Raw genomic sequence first — 18,108 nt, forward strand, 5'->3', positions numbered from 1 at the left:
TTTTTCATTTGTTGTTTCACTGTTGGCCAATACCATTCATTAGCTTCCTTTATCATTTTTTGTTTGGTTGAGTTCTTTTTATGGTACTCTGTAGAGCACACCTGGACACTGTACGGCCCACGGGCCACATCTGGCCCTCGGACTATCTCAGATCTGCCAGTATAAGATCGTTGTTTAATGAATAGTCAAAATAAATGTGTATCTACGGCAACTATTACACAACGGCACGTGGATGGAATACCACTGTAAGGTTTGCTTTGTTGTCTTTTTGGCTTATTTTCCTTGACATTTTGTCAATGTAAATAACTCAAACAAAATGTTATTTGTCATTATGTTCCAGAAACAAATGGAAATAAATTAAGTGATTTACTTTGACAGGAACACGTTCCGAGAAGTTAAAAAATAAAACAGTGGCCATCTCCTCCTGATACATGGATCACATGCTACATGTTTTATCAAGACTGGGTCTGTTTTTAGTTTTAAAAAAATGTTAGCATGATATGAAAGATGACCAACTGCCTCAAAAAAATCCTGAAAAAATTAGGTTTGGGATTCTGAAGAAGTTTCAATTTAGAATGGTTTTCAAGGGTGAAATGCAACATGACTGCTGGTTTCTGCTGGACTGCATTTAGTTAAAAGCTTACCACAGCCATGGACATGTGGTACACACATTGTTTTGCTTGGGCTGCAAGTAGAGAATAAAAAAAAAAAAAAGGCCATAAACTGGGCAAACCGTGTTGAACACATATTGGCTGCAGTTGCCCGTTACCCAAATATAAGGGAAATAGCAAGGGATCCATAGAAAACCTTTGGACAAATGGGTCCAATTTGTACCCACATTGACCCTGCACCAGGGGCAGGGCTTTGGTGTGGAGCGGGAAGCCAAAACCAGTAAACGGCCTACACCAGAACGTCACCATTAAAGAGAATCCCACCACATCTGTAGCATCCGAGCGTGATGTTTGTTCACGTGCAAATGAAGTGAAATGTGTTTATGCCGAGGTCGTTTCAGTGTTTGTTATTAGGGCTATTTGTTCTCATCATTCGAGCTGCTGTCTGTTTATGTGACATGCACATGGATCCAATTATCTCTGGATGACTTCAATTAAATAACGTGGGAGACAAAGTCATAGCAGCACACACACACCCACACACACACACACACACAGACAGAAACCCAAAGTGAATGAAAACTAAATGAAGCAAATTCTGGAACATTTTATATACGGTGGTTTTTGATGAAAACCGAAGGGTCAGAAACCGACCTGCCTGACGTGCAGAAAAAGCAAACACCATGATGTCATCGAATGCCCAGCTGTAGTCTGGGTGAGGGGGATAGAACGCTAGCTCCTTGCTGTTTTCCCGGCGCAGGTCTAACAGGAAGGTGCTGTGCACCATGGGCACTGGGAAACAGCCCAGTCGTTTCCACTCCCTGATTGGCTGGTAGTCTGGGGTTCGCTTGTAGTAACCCTGACCGAGAAAGAGAGAGAGAGAGAGAGAGAGACTCGCCAACATGATGCTAATGCAGGCGTGGGCAAACTTTTTGACTCGCGGGCCACAGTTGTCCTAAAAATTAACAGGGGGGCCGGGTCAGGAGCAGATAGATGGAGCGTTCATGTGAACTAAAATAAATTACATGTAAAAGCATAAAGGCTAAAATGCTTTTATCATTTTCTACACCATCTATTGGGGAAATGTGGGTATTGCAGGGAAAAAAGCAGAAGTATAACGATAAAATAATTATATAATTTGGAAAAGTTTGGCGGGCCAGATTAAAAGGCTGAACGGGCCACATCCGGCCCAGGGCCTTAGTTTGCCCATGCATGCGCTAATGTGACAAACCCATGGATGCTTCAGTCAATGTTTCAGCTGTACCTGCGAAGTAATGCCGCACCAGTAGTTGGAGTAGAGGGAACGGGACTCTAGCATTGGAGCCGCCACCGTCAAATTCTCGGCGATCAAGAGGTTCAGCACACGAGGGTTCGTCAGCAAGTTGTCGCTGTCTACAAACTAAAGAGTTGAAAAAAAAAACAATGTAAGTTCCTTTTTATAAATTGTATAAAAACAACAAAAATGAAGGATTCATTGAAGTGATATTAAAATGATGCCACAATTGCAAACTTTCAATAAAATTACAGAAGGGTTTAACGACGTCCTCGTCGGCATCTCCCATAAATTTATTCACCCCCCCCCCAAATTGAAATATTATTGAGCGCCTGGTAAGTATTTACCCCCCCCCTAAATTGAAATATTATTGAGCACCTGGTAACATTTATTTAATCACCCGCATTCTGCATACAATCCCCTGATTATCAATATAGATTAATAAAATGAGCTACAATGCTGCCATCTAGTGACTAGAGGCTTGTTTAGCATTGATAATGTTCTGTTTGTTTGTTATGAAGGCGTTAACAGTTACGGGTATGGGAGGGGGAGTGAGGAGGAAAAGGAGTTTAGAACGAGTTACTGCAATTGTGTTTCAATAAAAGTCCTTCAGAGAACTGAGGCAGCTGATTGGTCCGTCGCCAGGGCATTAAACTATTTTTAGAGCACACACCTGATTGGTCCGTCGCCAGGACTAGCAAAAATTAGACTATTTTTAGAGCACATAATTTTGCCAAACCCAGGCATTGCGTTATCAGATTTAAAAAACAAAACAAAACGATAACGATTCTTACAGATATTAAACAATTATGCTAACATCCGCCAATATTATCGCTCGGCCGATATTATCGGACCTCCCTAATTATGTCATGAGTAAGTGTCCCTGTCAATATCTCACCAATATGTAATCCGCCCATCGCTCCCTGGCAGCCTTTAGCGCTGCTTGTCTCAGCTTCATCACATGATTGAAGCGGGAGGGAGGCCAGTGTTTTGGACCCCACTCGTCCGTGTAAGACCTGCCAAAGATCAACAGTTATTCCAAGAGTGATCTGCACAGCGCCAAATGTGTTCAGAAGACTTAATATTGTAAGTCTCACCTCGGCTCCTCCATAGGTCTCCACTCAACGTAGTGGTAAACACGCTGGGCTGTCTTCAACCAGTCCCTTAAAATGGCAGTGGTGTTGTCAACATTGTGGTCTGTTGCTGCCCTGGAAAACAAACACACACACAACACAGAAAGGTGTAACTAAAATTATGGAAGACCACAAGCCTCACATCCTGCATCAGTTCCACTGTCTGCTATTCAGTTTAGTGAACTGAAGAACCTACAGCCTGGGACTTAACGCCCCCTGTTGATCATGAAACCTGTTGATGTTAACTAAGGTCTAAATCTAAAGGTGTCAAACTCATTCTGGTTCAGGGTCCACATACAGCCTGATTAGAACTGGGCCGGACCACTACCATCATAACATAATTACCTATAAATAACAATAACAACTCCATGTTTTCCCACCTTGTTTTTCTGCAAATAAGAAATCTAAAAAATATTTAATGAAATATAATTTGAACACATCATGAACATTAAATGTTTGTCCATTTTTATCACTTTCGAAATGGATCAAGTGGGCCGGATTGAAGCCCCTAGCGAGCCGGTTTTGGCCCACAGGTCGCATGTTTGACACAACAGTCTTAAATATATAGAATATTATATATAATAATTAATAATAAAATTAGAATAAACTCTGTCAAAAGAGAGCTCACTGTCTGATTTTTAGGTGCCTAATTTCGATACATTTTCAAACTTTGGATGAAAGAAATGAAAGATGAAATCCTGTAACCTTCTTCTAATTGTTCCTTTTCTAAATCAACTCAAATAGCATTCTACATGGATGACATCAAAAATGGTACCTTTGATTTGATTTGCTTTTTTTTCCAAATATTAATAAATATTAAATTTGTGATTTAAAGCAAAAATAGATACAGAGTTAGCAGGAAAACAATTAGCATTAGTAGCTGCGTGTATTTACTAAAAATACCATGTTTAAGGATCCAGCACTATAAAAACAATAAAGTAGTATTAAGTACAGAACCTGACAAAGTATTAAATTACAACTTCCCAGTAGAGTCAAATCGATTTTGTCATCGCTTTCAAAAAAAGGCATGTCGGAGATTAATGTTCCAGCCCCTGGTGGAACCCTTTGGAACTGCCCTTTTTAATGTTGATAGTTTAACAAAAGCCTTTGATTTGATGAAATTAAAAAGTATAAACTGATTTCATGTATAAAATGGAATTCGAGTTGATGCTAACACAAGACATTCAAAATACCCAGCGACCCTTTAACTCATGCTAACAGTTCAAATCTGTCGTCATCAGCAGTTAGTGACTGTGGCTTCCACTCTGCCTCTCGGTTTCTCCGCATAAATCTTCGCTTCACCTTCAGAGTACCTCCAGAAGAGACAAGGCGGCTATTGTACAAGGTGACGAAAAGTGTCCGAGTATGAAGTTATTAAAAAAAAAAATCCGTAAACACACTCAGCCTTAACGTTTGCTATCACTTTCACGCGTTTGGACAAGTCGGCCCCACTAATAAAACTCCTGTTTTCTGTATATCTGGTCATTTTGGGAGACAAGGTCAACAGAAATGTGCAGCGGAGCCATGAAGCCAAGCATGCACATTTAGTGAAATGTAGTTTTCCACTGCTTCTGTAATATTCCTACACACGGCCAAAATTTACTCCAAACTCACCGCAGCACAAACACATACTATTTTCAGGTAAGTACACACTCCGAAGGGAAAATAATAGTACTGCCTGATGCTTTAACCCTCACTTATCACAAACGGCGGCACAGAAACACCTGTTCGCTGTTAACGACACATTTTTAGAGAGTGGGAGATGCTTATGATGGTGGACAGACGACGCAGGGTGCGTGCACCGTCATGATTAACACACAAGTGTTATTTAAAAAGAGGCCAAAGGTGTCATTTCTGGAATTTCTGCCCCGCCAGAGAGGCAGACAGATGCATTTTAACACAACACCAGCCCCATATCTGACCGGCCTGAAAAGTCAAAATAATGTGTAACTACTACTAATACTAACTATTATACTGCGATGTAACCGCAGGGCTTTTATTTTGTAGGGCTGCACGACTAATCGAATTTGAATTATAATCACGATTTTGGCTGCCAACAATTAAATAAAGAAAATTGTGGTGATATTAACATTCAAAATTCAATCTAACCTACCATAATCCTGGACTATAAGTCGCACTTTTTTTCCATCCTTTTGGCTGGGTTTGCGACATACTCATGTGCGACTTATATATTGAAATATATAATTTCACATGATTGTTATTTTCACACTGACAGCCACTAGAGGGCACTCTGACTGGCTGTGCGAGGTATACTAAGGAGCGATTTATATATGTTTATTTCTTCTTCGTTATTCTTATTATTTTCAGCTAAAGGTCACTTATAGTGTGGAAACATGGTAATCAATTGATCCCATATTGGGGAAATTGTAAAAGGTAACGCCCGAACAGGGACTTGAACCCTGGACACTCAGATTAAAAGTCTGATGCTCTACCGACTGAGCTATCCGGGCTCTTAGGTTAAGGAGTAAAAAAAATATAGTAGTATATATAGTATACAAAATATACTGTGGAGGCATTGGAGGTGAGCATAAACGAATACAAAAATATAGTAGTATATATAGTATACAATATAGTATAATATATAGTATACAAAATATATAGTATACAAAGAGTACTGCAGAATGCATCTGCACCACAGGGCAACACAACTACCTCATTCAACCACCAGAAAGAACACCACACACTGAAATGCGATGAATGGGTCTAGGCCAAAGCTAATGCTAACGCTAGTCCACTAAATCCAATGTCGAGAGCCACCTCAGGCAACCATAACTGCAACCCTGCACTCAGTGACAGGCTGAAATAACACACACAATTAACTTTTATTTGGCTAAATACGTGCCCAATAAATGCTTGCTCAACAGCAACAGGCACATGGTGAATGGCATTTTTTTTTTTTTTTGCATTAGCCTTTTGTCTCGGCTAAATTAAAATGCAATATTAATTATTTATCATTTATTTAAAATGTTTTACGTAACAATAAATAATCGTGATTAACAATCGTGATTTCAATATTAATAATAAAAAAAAAAATTGTGATTATGATTTTGGCCAAAAGGTTTTTGTGTTTGTTTCAAATTTGACGTCTGTCCCAGATGTATCAGCAAATGTGTTGGAGCAGCTGTGTAATATCTCAGACATCTGCAAGAAACAGGAAGACATTCTCAGATGTCCAGGTTATCAAAAACTGTTTGTTGTTGACTTTTCTCACGGCCCATTAGTGCTGCACTAATGGGCCGTGAGAACAGTGTTCCCAAATGTGTCCCTCTGCAGGTGAACCATAGCCACACTGGTTAAGGAGATTGCAGACATTTGGAATTCCAGCTGGGCAGACCAACAGTCCATATATGGACCAATAATTCCACCGTCACAAATAGGAAAGTGAACTATTTGTCATTGTGACACAGCACACCACCAAATGTGACCTCTGTCTTTAAACCCATCACCAAAGTGAACAGTGGGCAGTGTGTGGGGACAATGCCATGCTCAGAGGACCTCAGAGGTAACTTGGACTCGAACCTGAAGCCTTCCGGACTAACTTGGACCGGAACCTGAAGCCTTCCGGACCCAAGTCCACTTCCTTAACCACTAAGCCACCACCGCCCAGATAAAAGCAGATGTAAACATCCATACATCTACCTGCTGATATCTGTCTTTGTCTTATAGCAACATACAGTAGAATGACCGCCTTAAAACACATACAGATTTCGAGAATTCTGACTCAACCTGGTCTTTTTTTTCCCTTTAATATTCCTCATTTGGACACCCTCAGCTACAATAAAACGAATGCCTAACTTTTCCAAACCTCTGCTTCCAGCAATGGAAAACAATTTAAATGGACTAAGGTGAAGGACATCCAGCGTGCACACCTGTTTCTGTAAGCTGCTCTGCCTCCACTGTTCCTTTCTCTGAAAGCTCTAAAAGTCGATGATTCCACCAGTCAGTCAGTCAGAAGTCGGTCTGAACTACCGCAGGTAGAAGTTTTCCTGCTTTCTGTCCTCACTGTGGTTTGTACTGAGCTCATACTGTGCCCTACAAGTTGTTGCTCTAACTAAAGAGATATCAACAAGTACACTAATGAAAATACACACACTCATATACAGTATTTTCCAGACTATAAGTCACTCCGAAGTATAAGTCGCACCAGCCGAAGGATGAAAAAAAAGTGCGACTTACAGGAGTAGCAGAAACTGGTGCACAAGCCTAGAGTGCCCTCTAGCGGCTGTCAGTGAGAAAATACCAAACATGTACATTTTCAGTGGTACAGGAGTAGCAGATACTGGTGCACAAGCCTAGAGTGCCCTCTAGTGGCTGTCAGTGGGAAAATAAACACGTGAAATTATATATTTTTTATACAAGTCACACCTGAGTATAAGTCGCAAACCCAGCCAAAGGATGAAAAAAAATGTGACTTAAATTATAGTTTGTAAAAACAAAATGGTATTGGAACAAGTTTAAAAAAAAGGCATGAGGCGAGTTCGTGAGAATTCACACATCTGTTTGAAATAAATGAGTGTGAGAAAGACATTACAAAAAAAAAAACAAAAAACCGGGAACAAAGGCAATTGAAAAAAAGCATGAATTGTTTTGAGCATCAATAAATATGCAACACACTATTCTGCTGTCTTAATCCGACACAACACACTGAAGTAAGTAGGAGGTAGAAGAGGGCAGGAGTTCCCTACGTGTCTTACGTAGGAATGATTGAATAATGAAACGTGGAAACAATTCCTAACATGAAACATTTTACCAATAAGATAAAAATACCTTTTTTAGATCTTACTTTCACTGTACACTGCACATATAATTGTGATTCTGCACAGAAGAGATTCCTCACCGGCTCTGGATTTTCTCATGCTCTCTCTGATTGGTCAGCCTGCCCAATGAGCTGCTTCTCTCAGCACACTGACTTTCCATTACCAACTTTACATCTCTGCCTGTCTTCCATTTCTGGAAATGTGAATAACTATAATTACACAGGGAAGCACGGTTAAAGAATGCATACATGGATGAAGAGAAGGACGCGGCTTATTTGTCTTGTTTTTTTTTTTATTTGAACGTTTCCTCTTCACGTCCGTCTAGTTCAGGCTCCACGCGCAGTGTTGTACGTTTTACTTTCAGAGCCTGCTGCTGCGGTTTTTAGACAATGTCTCTCAAACCATCACATCAGAGGGATATTCACTTATTGAGTGCTCACGTCCGTCTAGTTCAGGCTCCACGCGCAGTGTTGTACGTTTTACTTTCAGAGCCTGCTGCTGCGGTTTTTAGACAATGTCTCTCAAACCATCACATCAGAGGGATATTCACTTATTGAGTGCAGACGCTTTAAAGCAAGACCGCTCAACAACCAGACCAAAACACATTGGTGTGTTCTCCCTCTGAGCTCGAGGGTAGACACGCCCCCTCCTCGCTTCTCTGTACCTCTCTGTCTGTTTCTTCCTCGCATCATACTGGATCTCCTGATTTCTGGTTTTGCGTTTATAGTAAAAGCTGCAGCCTCATTATTCTGTGGCCTCCGGTTCTAGGCTTTTTTGTCCCTCCCATCTGGACGACACATGGTTGCAGAGGCCTCACCTACGCGTCTTATTGATCCTTGTACAAAATACTTGACAATTTTCAATTGTTTTCACATGACTAGAAGTTATAGTCATATCTATCTATCTATCTACCTACCTACCTACCTACCTACCTATCTACCTCCCTACCTATCTACCTACCTATCTACCTCCCTACCTATCTACCTACCTACCTATCTATCTATCTACCTACCTATCTATCTATCTACCTACCCATCTACCTACCTATCTATCTACCTACCTACCTATCTACCTACCTACCTACCTACCTACCTACCTACCTATCTACCTCCCTACCTATCTACCTACCTATCTACCTACCTACCTACCTACCTATCTATCTATCTACCTACCCATCTACCTACCTATCTATCTACCTACCTACCCATCTACCTACCTACCTACCTACCTACCTATCTACCTCCCTACCTATCTACCTACCTACCTATCTATCTATCTCCCTACCTACCTACCTATCTACCTATCTATCTACCTACCTACCTACCTACCTACCTATCTACATACCTACCTTCCTACCTACCTTCCTACCTATCTACCTGGTCATGTCACACACCATTACGGTTTCAATGCAGTCCTATTGACAAACAAACCCATGCCTTTCAAAGACGCCACTGAAACTATTAACAAGAAGACAGCATGTGAAACAGTCTTTGTGATTATGCACTGAACTGAATGTGACTGAGAATGTTCTGGAAATTGTCTGACCTCATTGGATTGGTTTTTTGGGGGGGGGGGGGGCTCACTTTAACACATTAACCATGAGAGAAGTTTGTGGCAGTCGATTTCAAGCTGCAGCTGTTGCTCGATGGCTGAAGCTCTTCTCAAAAGAAATAAATACCTGATGTCTGATCTCCTCACCACTTTTTTGTTCCCAGGTCCCAGCGCTAATACCGGTGTTTGGATTTAATCGCCAGCACACACTGCAGTCCGTTAATATCATAACCAAGTTTAACCATGAAAATGTTGTATACTACAAATGTGTTTTTTTTTTTTTACAGTTCTAGATCATAAAGTCGTCATGTAATTTACTTATATAATAAACAACACAGTGACGCTCTCTACAGCCATGTGGTCTGAAGCAGTAAGGCACAGCTTTTTAAACCGGCCTTTAAACGTAAACAAACATTCCAAAGGGCCGCCATCCGTCATGTGACTGTCCTAAAAAAAAACAAAAACAAAAAAAAAAACTACTTCCAATGACTTATGAAACAAGTGCTGCAACTCATCAAGACGCAAGAACGTCTCTTTTAAAGAGATGTTTAAAATATTCCTTCCGGGAAAAAAAAAAACAAAAAAACTTTTGCTCCTATGTGTGAATGTGTGTGTTGACTTAGAGAGTATTATCTACAGGCTGACGTGGCTGCAGGAATTTTGTTGGCCCTGCAGGGCAGGGAAACAAGTGGAGTGGTGTCTGTGAGTGTGTGTGTGAGTGTGTGTGTGTGTGTGTGTGCGTGCGCATGTTTGAAAAAGAGGGGGCTGAGGAAAGGAGACCTCCTGGGTGAAATTCCTCATGCCCTTCAGGGTCAACAAGAATGGCCAAGATTGAGGGGCTTACACTGTAGTGTAACTGGGAAAGACGTGTATTTGAAAAAGAGAGGACGTATCAACCAAAGGTAGGTGTGAAATGGGACTGAGGTTTTTACTGCACTGATCTGATCTTGGGAGAAAGATGTCTAACAAGATATAGAAAACCCAATCATTTTGTTAGTTTGACTGGAATCAAAACTTTGGAATGTCTCCATATCAGGGGTTTCCAACGCATCATTTGCAAGCTACCAGTAGGTCGTCGCAACTTTCCAAGTAGCTCGCCAATGAATCAAACAAACACTGGAAAACTTCACTGGTTTCTCAGCAAGACTGCTTCTGTTTTTTAATCCAATCAAAATGGACACAATTATTATTACAACCATTCAGAGCAATCACTGACGTATCATTAACGGCTAGCCACCTATGTATCAGCTAACGTTTGTTGTAGTGGACACAGATTCGCAGATTTTCATCATTGCTTTATATTAGAAAGTACTTTATCAACAAGGACAATAAAAAGTAGGTTGAATTTAAATCAGTGGTTCCTAAACGTTTTGCAAAACATTTCACCGGCTTTAAGACATGAGCGATTATTATAAGTGCGCCCCTTGCTTCACCTTCTCCACCACTCCCAGCTTTGAAAGAATCTGCTAATTGTCAAACCGCTATCACGTTCAACCCCCGAGGCTAAGCTAAGGTGCTTGTGTAACAGAGCACTAAGTGAACACAAGCAAAATTATGTCAAATTTGACTATTTATATGCATGGAAAGTTGAACATTTTCTACATTAAAAGTAGTAAAAAAAAAAACCAAACAGTTCCACATGGACCAGGGTTACAGCCAGTTCTGTTGACGCAACATATCTGAACAACAGAAGACAGTCCCTGTCAGTTGTGGTTCCCAAACTTTCTCTACTGGGCCCCGCTTTGGTTCATATAAAACAAAAAACAGTTCCACATGGACCAGGGTTACAGCCAGTTCTGTTGACGCAACATATCTGAACAACAGAAGACAGTCCCTGTCAGTTGTGGTTCCCAAACTTTCTCTACTGGGCCCCGCTTTGGTTCATAAGAAAATGTTAGCGCCCCCCCTCCACCAACGCACACACCTTAAACTTGTCAGTTTTATGCTAGCATTGGGGGTCGCACTGTGTGGGGTTGCTACTGCTGCTCCGAGAAGATTGAACGGGCAACAGCAAAAGCAATAGCGAGAATCAAAAATAACGGCCTCTTTTGCAACATTATCATCAGATATCCAACTTCAACACCAACTTCAACCAATCGTTTTTTTTTTTGTCTTAGACGATATGTTGTGTTACGTTTCGTCAATCATTCTATCCGCACCTCCCTCTTCCCCTGCAATTCCACTGCGCCCCCCGCTTTGGGAACTTCTAGAGTAGGCATCGATAAAAAAAATAGAAAGATACAACAGAATGTTTAGGCTGTGAAACTGATGCCACACATGTTCACACAGACAAACGTGGGCGGGGTTAGGATTCTATTTTAACTGTGTGAACCTGACTAATGACAAGTAGTCTGGTTTGTTCTCATTACACACCAGTCTAAACATTATCTAATCACCGTTCAACATCTATCCTCTCTCTCTCTCTCTTCCTTCCGGATGAGAGCTACATGATCTCATGTTTGTGTGCTGGGCTGCCAAGCTTTGACAACCCTGTTGGAGGTGCACAGGAACACATGGGGCATCGTAGCAAAGAATCTCGACTCCCGAAACTTTCCAGTAACGATTCAGTAAACTGATTACACTTACTCCAAGTAACACACGCACACACACAGTGAAGTTGGAGGTCAATTTGTATACTTTATAAAGGCCTCTGTAAGTGGGGTTTTAACTACCGTATAAATAGTTGTCAGACTTGTGCTACTAAACCGGTCCTTTAACTCTGCGCGGAACATCCGTCCCAGCGTCGGTAAACCTTCCCTAAAAGTGTTACCGGAATCTTTTCGATAATCAAACACACATTTCAGCCAAAACAAAATCGACTTCATATTGACACAGATTGGCCGAACTCATATGTTGGTGATCAGATACAAATGTTGAAGTATCTGCCCTAGACAGCACGACCAAACTGCACAAAAGGAGATGTTCACCCAGAACAGTTAGACAAATTGAGAAGTTATAGTTTTCCTCTTATATGTAATAAAATAACCACAAAAAAAAAACAGGCTTCATTAATGTAGTATCGGTGTCCTCATTGAGACAAAGACACTTTTTTTTTCCGATGTTAAATTATTCTCTCAGTCAGCTGCTAGTCATTCTGTGGGTACTGGAAAAATAAATCTAGTGTTCCCGCACAAGCCTGGCAGTGTAGATGAGCAACAAACAAACAAACAAACAAACAGACTGGGGTTGTAGGCTGAATGTAGAAGTTGAAAGTGATTTAGATTTATGTAGAGGACAGAGGACACAAATTTAAAAGATGGGAGACAATGCGAGTTATCTGTGGGCGCAAGTCAAGACAACTCAAAAGAGAAATCAAACAATGCTCTCTTAGCTTTGCAGCAACATCCGCGATCGTAATTTTGTTGTTTTATAGGTTTTGGTTTGGTAGACTTAGCCTTTAAAAAGACCAGTGAGACGGGAGACAGAAACTAGTTTAACTTACACTAAAAATATCACACTATAGGATTTAAAATTGACTGTCAGTAGTCAATTCATGACAGACAAAATAAGCAGCCCGGCAAAGGTATTTAAGGAATTAGAATCAAACCTGTGTGGAAGACAACCTCCTGGAGGACGAGTTGGTTTCTGTCAAGGGCACAAATCATCTTAACCCCTAAAGCAGATGCACCTGGGAAAAGACTTTCTCCGACCATCACAGCTGGAAGCTAATAAGCTGCAGTCAGTCAGCAGAGTGACATTTAAATGGTAGCTAGGCTAGGCTAATGATTACAGAGATGTCTCTGTTTAGATTAATTACAAACTTGACTCTTTATTTATCAACAGCAATACTGTTAGGAAGGAATCTTAGAGGGTTAGGCTTAAGTTAGCTTTCTCTGAACTTGTTAGCATGTTAGCAATGACCTGGAAAGCTGATCTTCACAAAATGACTACTGAGAGGGAGGTGTCAAAGATTGTCTTTCTGAGCGATAACAATTTATATAATGCTGTTTGTGAAGTGGTCATTTACTGCTGAACATAATTTGTCCGTGAGTTTATGACAGCGGTCTCATGTTTGACCACACTGTTTTCTTACTTACAAAGGACCAAGAGAGTCCTTAAGTTAAAAAAGGTCACTCAGCCTGCATTGGGACACAGCAGGAACATGATGGACAAATCAGATCTCCAGATGTAAAAAGTGAAAAAGTAAAAAGGGAACAATCCCAAAATATATACTTATGGTACGAAATATGATCCAGATAAAAAATGAGCAACTCAAACAACATGTGACCGAAACACTCGGTGCTATAGAAGAGCTAGAAACCAACGCCAAGCTGCAAGGATTCGCCAAGAAATAATTTGTCCGTTCAGCCATGCTTGGACGTTATCTACGTAGGTCAGCGGTATCAAACGTACGGCTCGCGGGCCAAAACCAACCCGTTAGGGGGTTCAATCTGGCCCCATAATGAATTGTGAAAGTGAACAAAATGCACAAAGACTTCATGTTGGTGATGTTCATGGATAATAATGAATATTTTCTAATATAATTTTAGACATTTGCAGGAAAACAAAGGGGGAAAAACATGGACTTATTGCTACTTCTAGGTAATTATGTGATGATTGTACTGGTCCGGCCCATTTGAAATCTAACCTGCTGTATGTGGCGCCTGAACCACAATGAGTTTGACAGACATCAGACATGATCTCTGTCTTTATCCTATCTGTCCGGCTGTCTGTCCATCCATCTATCTATCTGTATATGTACATATATATGTATACATATAGATTCCCAAATTTGGGGGGCACAGAGTTCAAATGTATTGAATTTATTTTTAATTTTTAAATTGTGACACAATGGGAAAATTCACTGATTTGTTTTTTTTTTTTTTGGATTACCACTGTTTTATAAAAGCTCATTGGAGTGCTATCAAAGCTAGGGGGTGCTGCAGAAAATGTTTAGGAAACACCTACTAGCTAAGTATTCAAATGCCCCGCGGGTGAGTTTCCAGGCATTGTTGACCCTCCTCTCTCGGCCTGAACCCCCTCCCCCATAAGTCCTTTCCTAAATCCCCGCATTCTTTCATTTCTTTCACAGCAATGTGAGAGTCTGTGTCCCTGCTCTGCCACTCTCTCTGTCAGATGGGTGAAAAGAGTAAGTCCTCAAAGCACTGACAGAGAAAGTCATCACAACAGGGTGGAGGACTCGTGATGGGCCTGTTTAGTGCAGATGATTTCATCGACCGGCTCAAAGTGGAATGTTTTGTTCCTCCCTTTATTTTTCAGACCAATTTAATGCAAAAAAAAAAAAATCTCCTTCTGTTTAACCGCCCAATTACCCTTTTGTATGTTTTAATTTTTTTGTTACATAAGCCATTTTCTGTCTTCTCATCCCTGATTGCGTTAAGAAATTGGCTTTTGAGTATACACTGAGCACTTTTTTTCCCCCACTGATTGCGTTAAGAAATTGGCTTTTGAAAATGGTAACCTTTTACACTTGTGTAATACGTAATAAATGTTCTACTGCTTTGAGCAGGATTTTCCTGGCAACATAATGATAATGATTTAATATTTAAAGACACAGCAACTGCAATTAAGGCTGTATTTTGTTGCACATATATATCTCCATATGTAACGCAGAGAAACAACACGCTGTACCCAGTCACATTCATTTTTCCAGTACTCTATAATCTATGGTTCGATAGTACAGCGGTTAGCACGCATGCCTTACTTGCAGATGGTCCTGGGTTTGAGACCAAATATCCTTAATAGCGTAAAAACAGTAGCGGCTTAAGGTCCGGAAATTACTGTATTTACGGTAATATCATCTGGGCAAAACATTGCGTTACCGGGTTTTATACGTCTACGTTCCAAGAACAGCACTTCACTGAATTGAGGAATTTTACCTCATTTCTGACATGTGTAAGGAAATCACAGTAGGGCTGATGTGACTTTGTTATTCTCGGCATTATCCTTCCCAATATTACACAATTATGCTAATAATGGTCGATAATACTGACGCATATTAGCGGACATCCCAAGCTAAACTTACAATAAGAACGACAACTAAATGTACAAAAAAGTAATATGTCTACCTTCCAAGAACAGCACTTCACTGAATTGAGGAATTTTACCTCATTTCTGACATCAAGAAAATCACAGCAGGGCTGATGTGACTTTGTTATTCTCGGAGTTTGTGACCGAGCATGTAGACCAGCGGTGTGAAACTCATTTTGGTTCAGGGGCCACATATGGCCTAATAAGCTGTGAAGTGGGCCGGACCAGTACTACCTTACTACCTTAAATAACAGGAAGTACATGTTTATTCCCCTCTTGTTTTCCTGTGGTGAGTATATTAGAAAATATTCATATTTAATGAAATATAATTTGATAAATCATCACCAACATGCAGTGTTTGTGCATTTTTTTCACTTTTAAAATTCATCCAGCGGGCCGGATTGAGCAACCTATCGGACTGGTTTTGGCCCGCAGGCCATATCTTTGACACCCAATATGTTTTGATGTAGACTTAAACACACTATGACAGGAGTTCAACTAACAATTATCTTTAATAATGACTTTTATGCTCCTAAAAAAGCCAAACTAAAGTGTGGTCATTGTTTTCAAGCTGCAAAAAGCGTAGTCATTTCGACAGCAAGAACCTGTTGACCTCGCAGCGGCAGACATGCACACACAAGCATACACGCATACACACACCTTATAACCATACTTGAGTGTATTCCCTCAACCACCCAGGGCCTTCTGTCAGGCCTACTCAGCGGCTTCTTTCATCCCTTCACCAGCGGGATCTTTTGAAAAAAAAAACAGCTTTACACTATCTCAGTCTGCTCCAAACATACCCGAAGGACTTTATACCTGGGGTTAGCCCCCGTTCCCCCACCCACCCACGCACTTAACACCCGGCACCCTACCTGCCCGTCCTGCTGTTTTAAAGCCCCGTTTCCGCACTTTTGTGCTGAATCAGGAGCAGAGAGCCATGATTAAGGGTTAAGCCCAACACAGTAGCTCTTTCATCTTTCTACACAGTGTGCAATTTGGAGAGCGTCAGACACGCGAGGTATAAGTGCATCATAAAACGCGGCAGTAAAGGCAGCAACAGGTCTCCCATGACCAGTGCTGACTCTCTGTTATTGTACTTATTACACAGATACCTGGCGCTTCTCCACAGCCCACGGTGTGGACGGCGTGGCGGTGAAGGATGTGCTCGAACACCTGCTCTCAAATGTATACATGACGGAGTAAAGTTTCTGCTAAAGGTGTAGAATACTCTGTATTATTATATTTATTTTAAGGTGTAATGAGCTTAGCTGTTTGATGACAGTCTTTTCCTACTAAGGACATTATGTTACCATCAAATGTTTTAAACTAGAGGTGCACCAATTGACCAGTCAATGAATTGAATCAACCTTTACTATATTAAAGCAGGGGTTCCCAACTTCTGGTTCGGGGACCGGTGCCAGTACCTATGCCATGTGGTACCGGGCCACAGTGGGACGCAGTGAAAGTGTACTTCAGTTTTACTTCATTCCAAAAGACTCCAGTCATATCCCTTTACTTTTTTCATTCAAATATAATCTGTCAATGTTTCAAAACAACAGGTCAAAGGTCATTCAGACTCTGATACTGACAGAATAAAGGCTAAAAGATGTTTGATATAGAAAATCCAATGATCCTTCAACGATGGCGTAGCATTACGGTACGGTCCGTAGTAATGGCTGATACCGGCCAACTTGGTACAAAACGTTGGTGTCCGCTGCTTAACATACCAAGTACATTACTAGGAGATCTCCAAACTGGCTATTTGTAATATATGTAACAGTAAAACATTTGCGTGTTAAACATGTTTCAGCCGACGAAAAGTCATTCAGATCATTCAAGCTAATCCAACACCTAAAACATCATCATCCAGCCTAACTAAGATGGATTTTTATTTTAAATTACAAAACAAGAGTAAAAACCAGGTCACGCATTTGTTCTCATTTCTTATAAAATCAGTATAATTTTTTATCGGCAAGTCACATTTAATAAAAACGCGTGAATGGACAAAACAAAAACTGCAATTGGTGCTTCTCTAGTTAAAACTCTTGTAAGATTCTGCTCAACCAAAAAAGACAAAAAAAGAAGGCTGCTTCAGTGACGTCACAGCGCATCACAACAGCCAACAACCATTCTTACTTTCACCACCCACTGAATTGACCCAGGGGCTCAACTTGGACTATTTTTCTGTGCAACGCCTGTTCCATTAAAAATGGGCTTTGCATTTGACAATGTAGGAATATAAACTGTCTGATTTTAAGGAACGTTAAGATTTTAACTCAGAACATCAAACGTGTGAAGACACGTCCGTCACGCCAAGTCTACCCAACCAAACGACTGAAACCTGTTATTGAGGATTTAAAGATATTTTAAATTAAGTTAGTATAAGTTAGAGTAGACACACACGACTCAAATGACACAGTGCTCTCAGTTGTAAACAGAAATTAAGAAAACGTATATATCTTAAAGTATTCGATTAGTGATCAATTGTGGTGCATTTAAGGGACAAGTTTACTGCAGCGCTGTCACCAAAATGTCGGTGCACGCCACTGATACCACAACTCCAAAAAAGTTCTCAGGGTTTTTTTTAACTCCACACAGAAGGTTAGACACTCATTCATCTTCCACATGTGCGTCTCTCACCAGATGGCGATGCGCTCCTTCGGGTACTCCAGCCTCTCGATACAGCCCAGGTAGTGCGGCAGGCTGTGAGCCGCGTTTCGAGCCACGACGGCGATCATAACCTTTGGCTTGAGCCGGGATGACTCGGA

General features: G+C 40.8%; 1 protein-coding gene and 1 non-coding gene across 2 annotated transcripts in view; both read right to left on the reverse strand.

Annotated features, from left to right (window-relative positions):
• Window positions 1–18,103, reverse strand: part of colgalt2b (collagen beta(1-O)galactosyltransferase 2b) — a gene marked incomplete at its 3' end in the record, with an annotated part of 24,897 nt that extends 6,794 nt beyond the window's left edge. Inside the window, exons 1-5 of the mRNA XM_008338662.3 lie at window positions 17,981–18,103; window positions 2,982–3,092; window positions 2,783–2,900; window positions 1,876–2,010; window positions 1,266–1,470 (exon numbers count right to left, since the gene is read on the reverse strand). Coding sequence (XP_008336884.2) covers window positions 1,266–1,470; window positions 1,876–2,010; window positions 2,783–2,900; window positions 2,982–3,092; window positions 17,981–18,078 — 667 coding nt within the window. The remainder of the gene's footprint in view (window positions 1–1,265; window positions 1,471–1,875; window positions 2,011–2,782; window positions 2,901–2,981; window positions 3,093–17,980) is intronic.
• trnak-uuu (transfer RNA lysine (anticodon UUU)) lies at window positions 5,416–5,488 on the reverse strand. The gene has a single exon. It is a non-coding gene; the product is annotated as a tRNA-Lys (tRNA).
• Window positions 18,104–18,108: the final 5 nt, after the last annotated feature.

Source organism: Cynoglossus semilaevis, chromosome 2, assembly GCF_000523025.1.
Source record: "Cynoglossus semilaevis isolate Cse_v1.0 chromosome 2, Cse_v1.0, whole genome shotgun sequence".
NCBI classification, from domain to species: Eukaryota; Metazoa; Chordata; class Actinopteri; order Pleuronectiformes; family Cynoglossidae; genus Cynoglossus; species Cynoglossus semilaevis.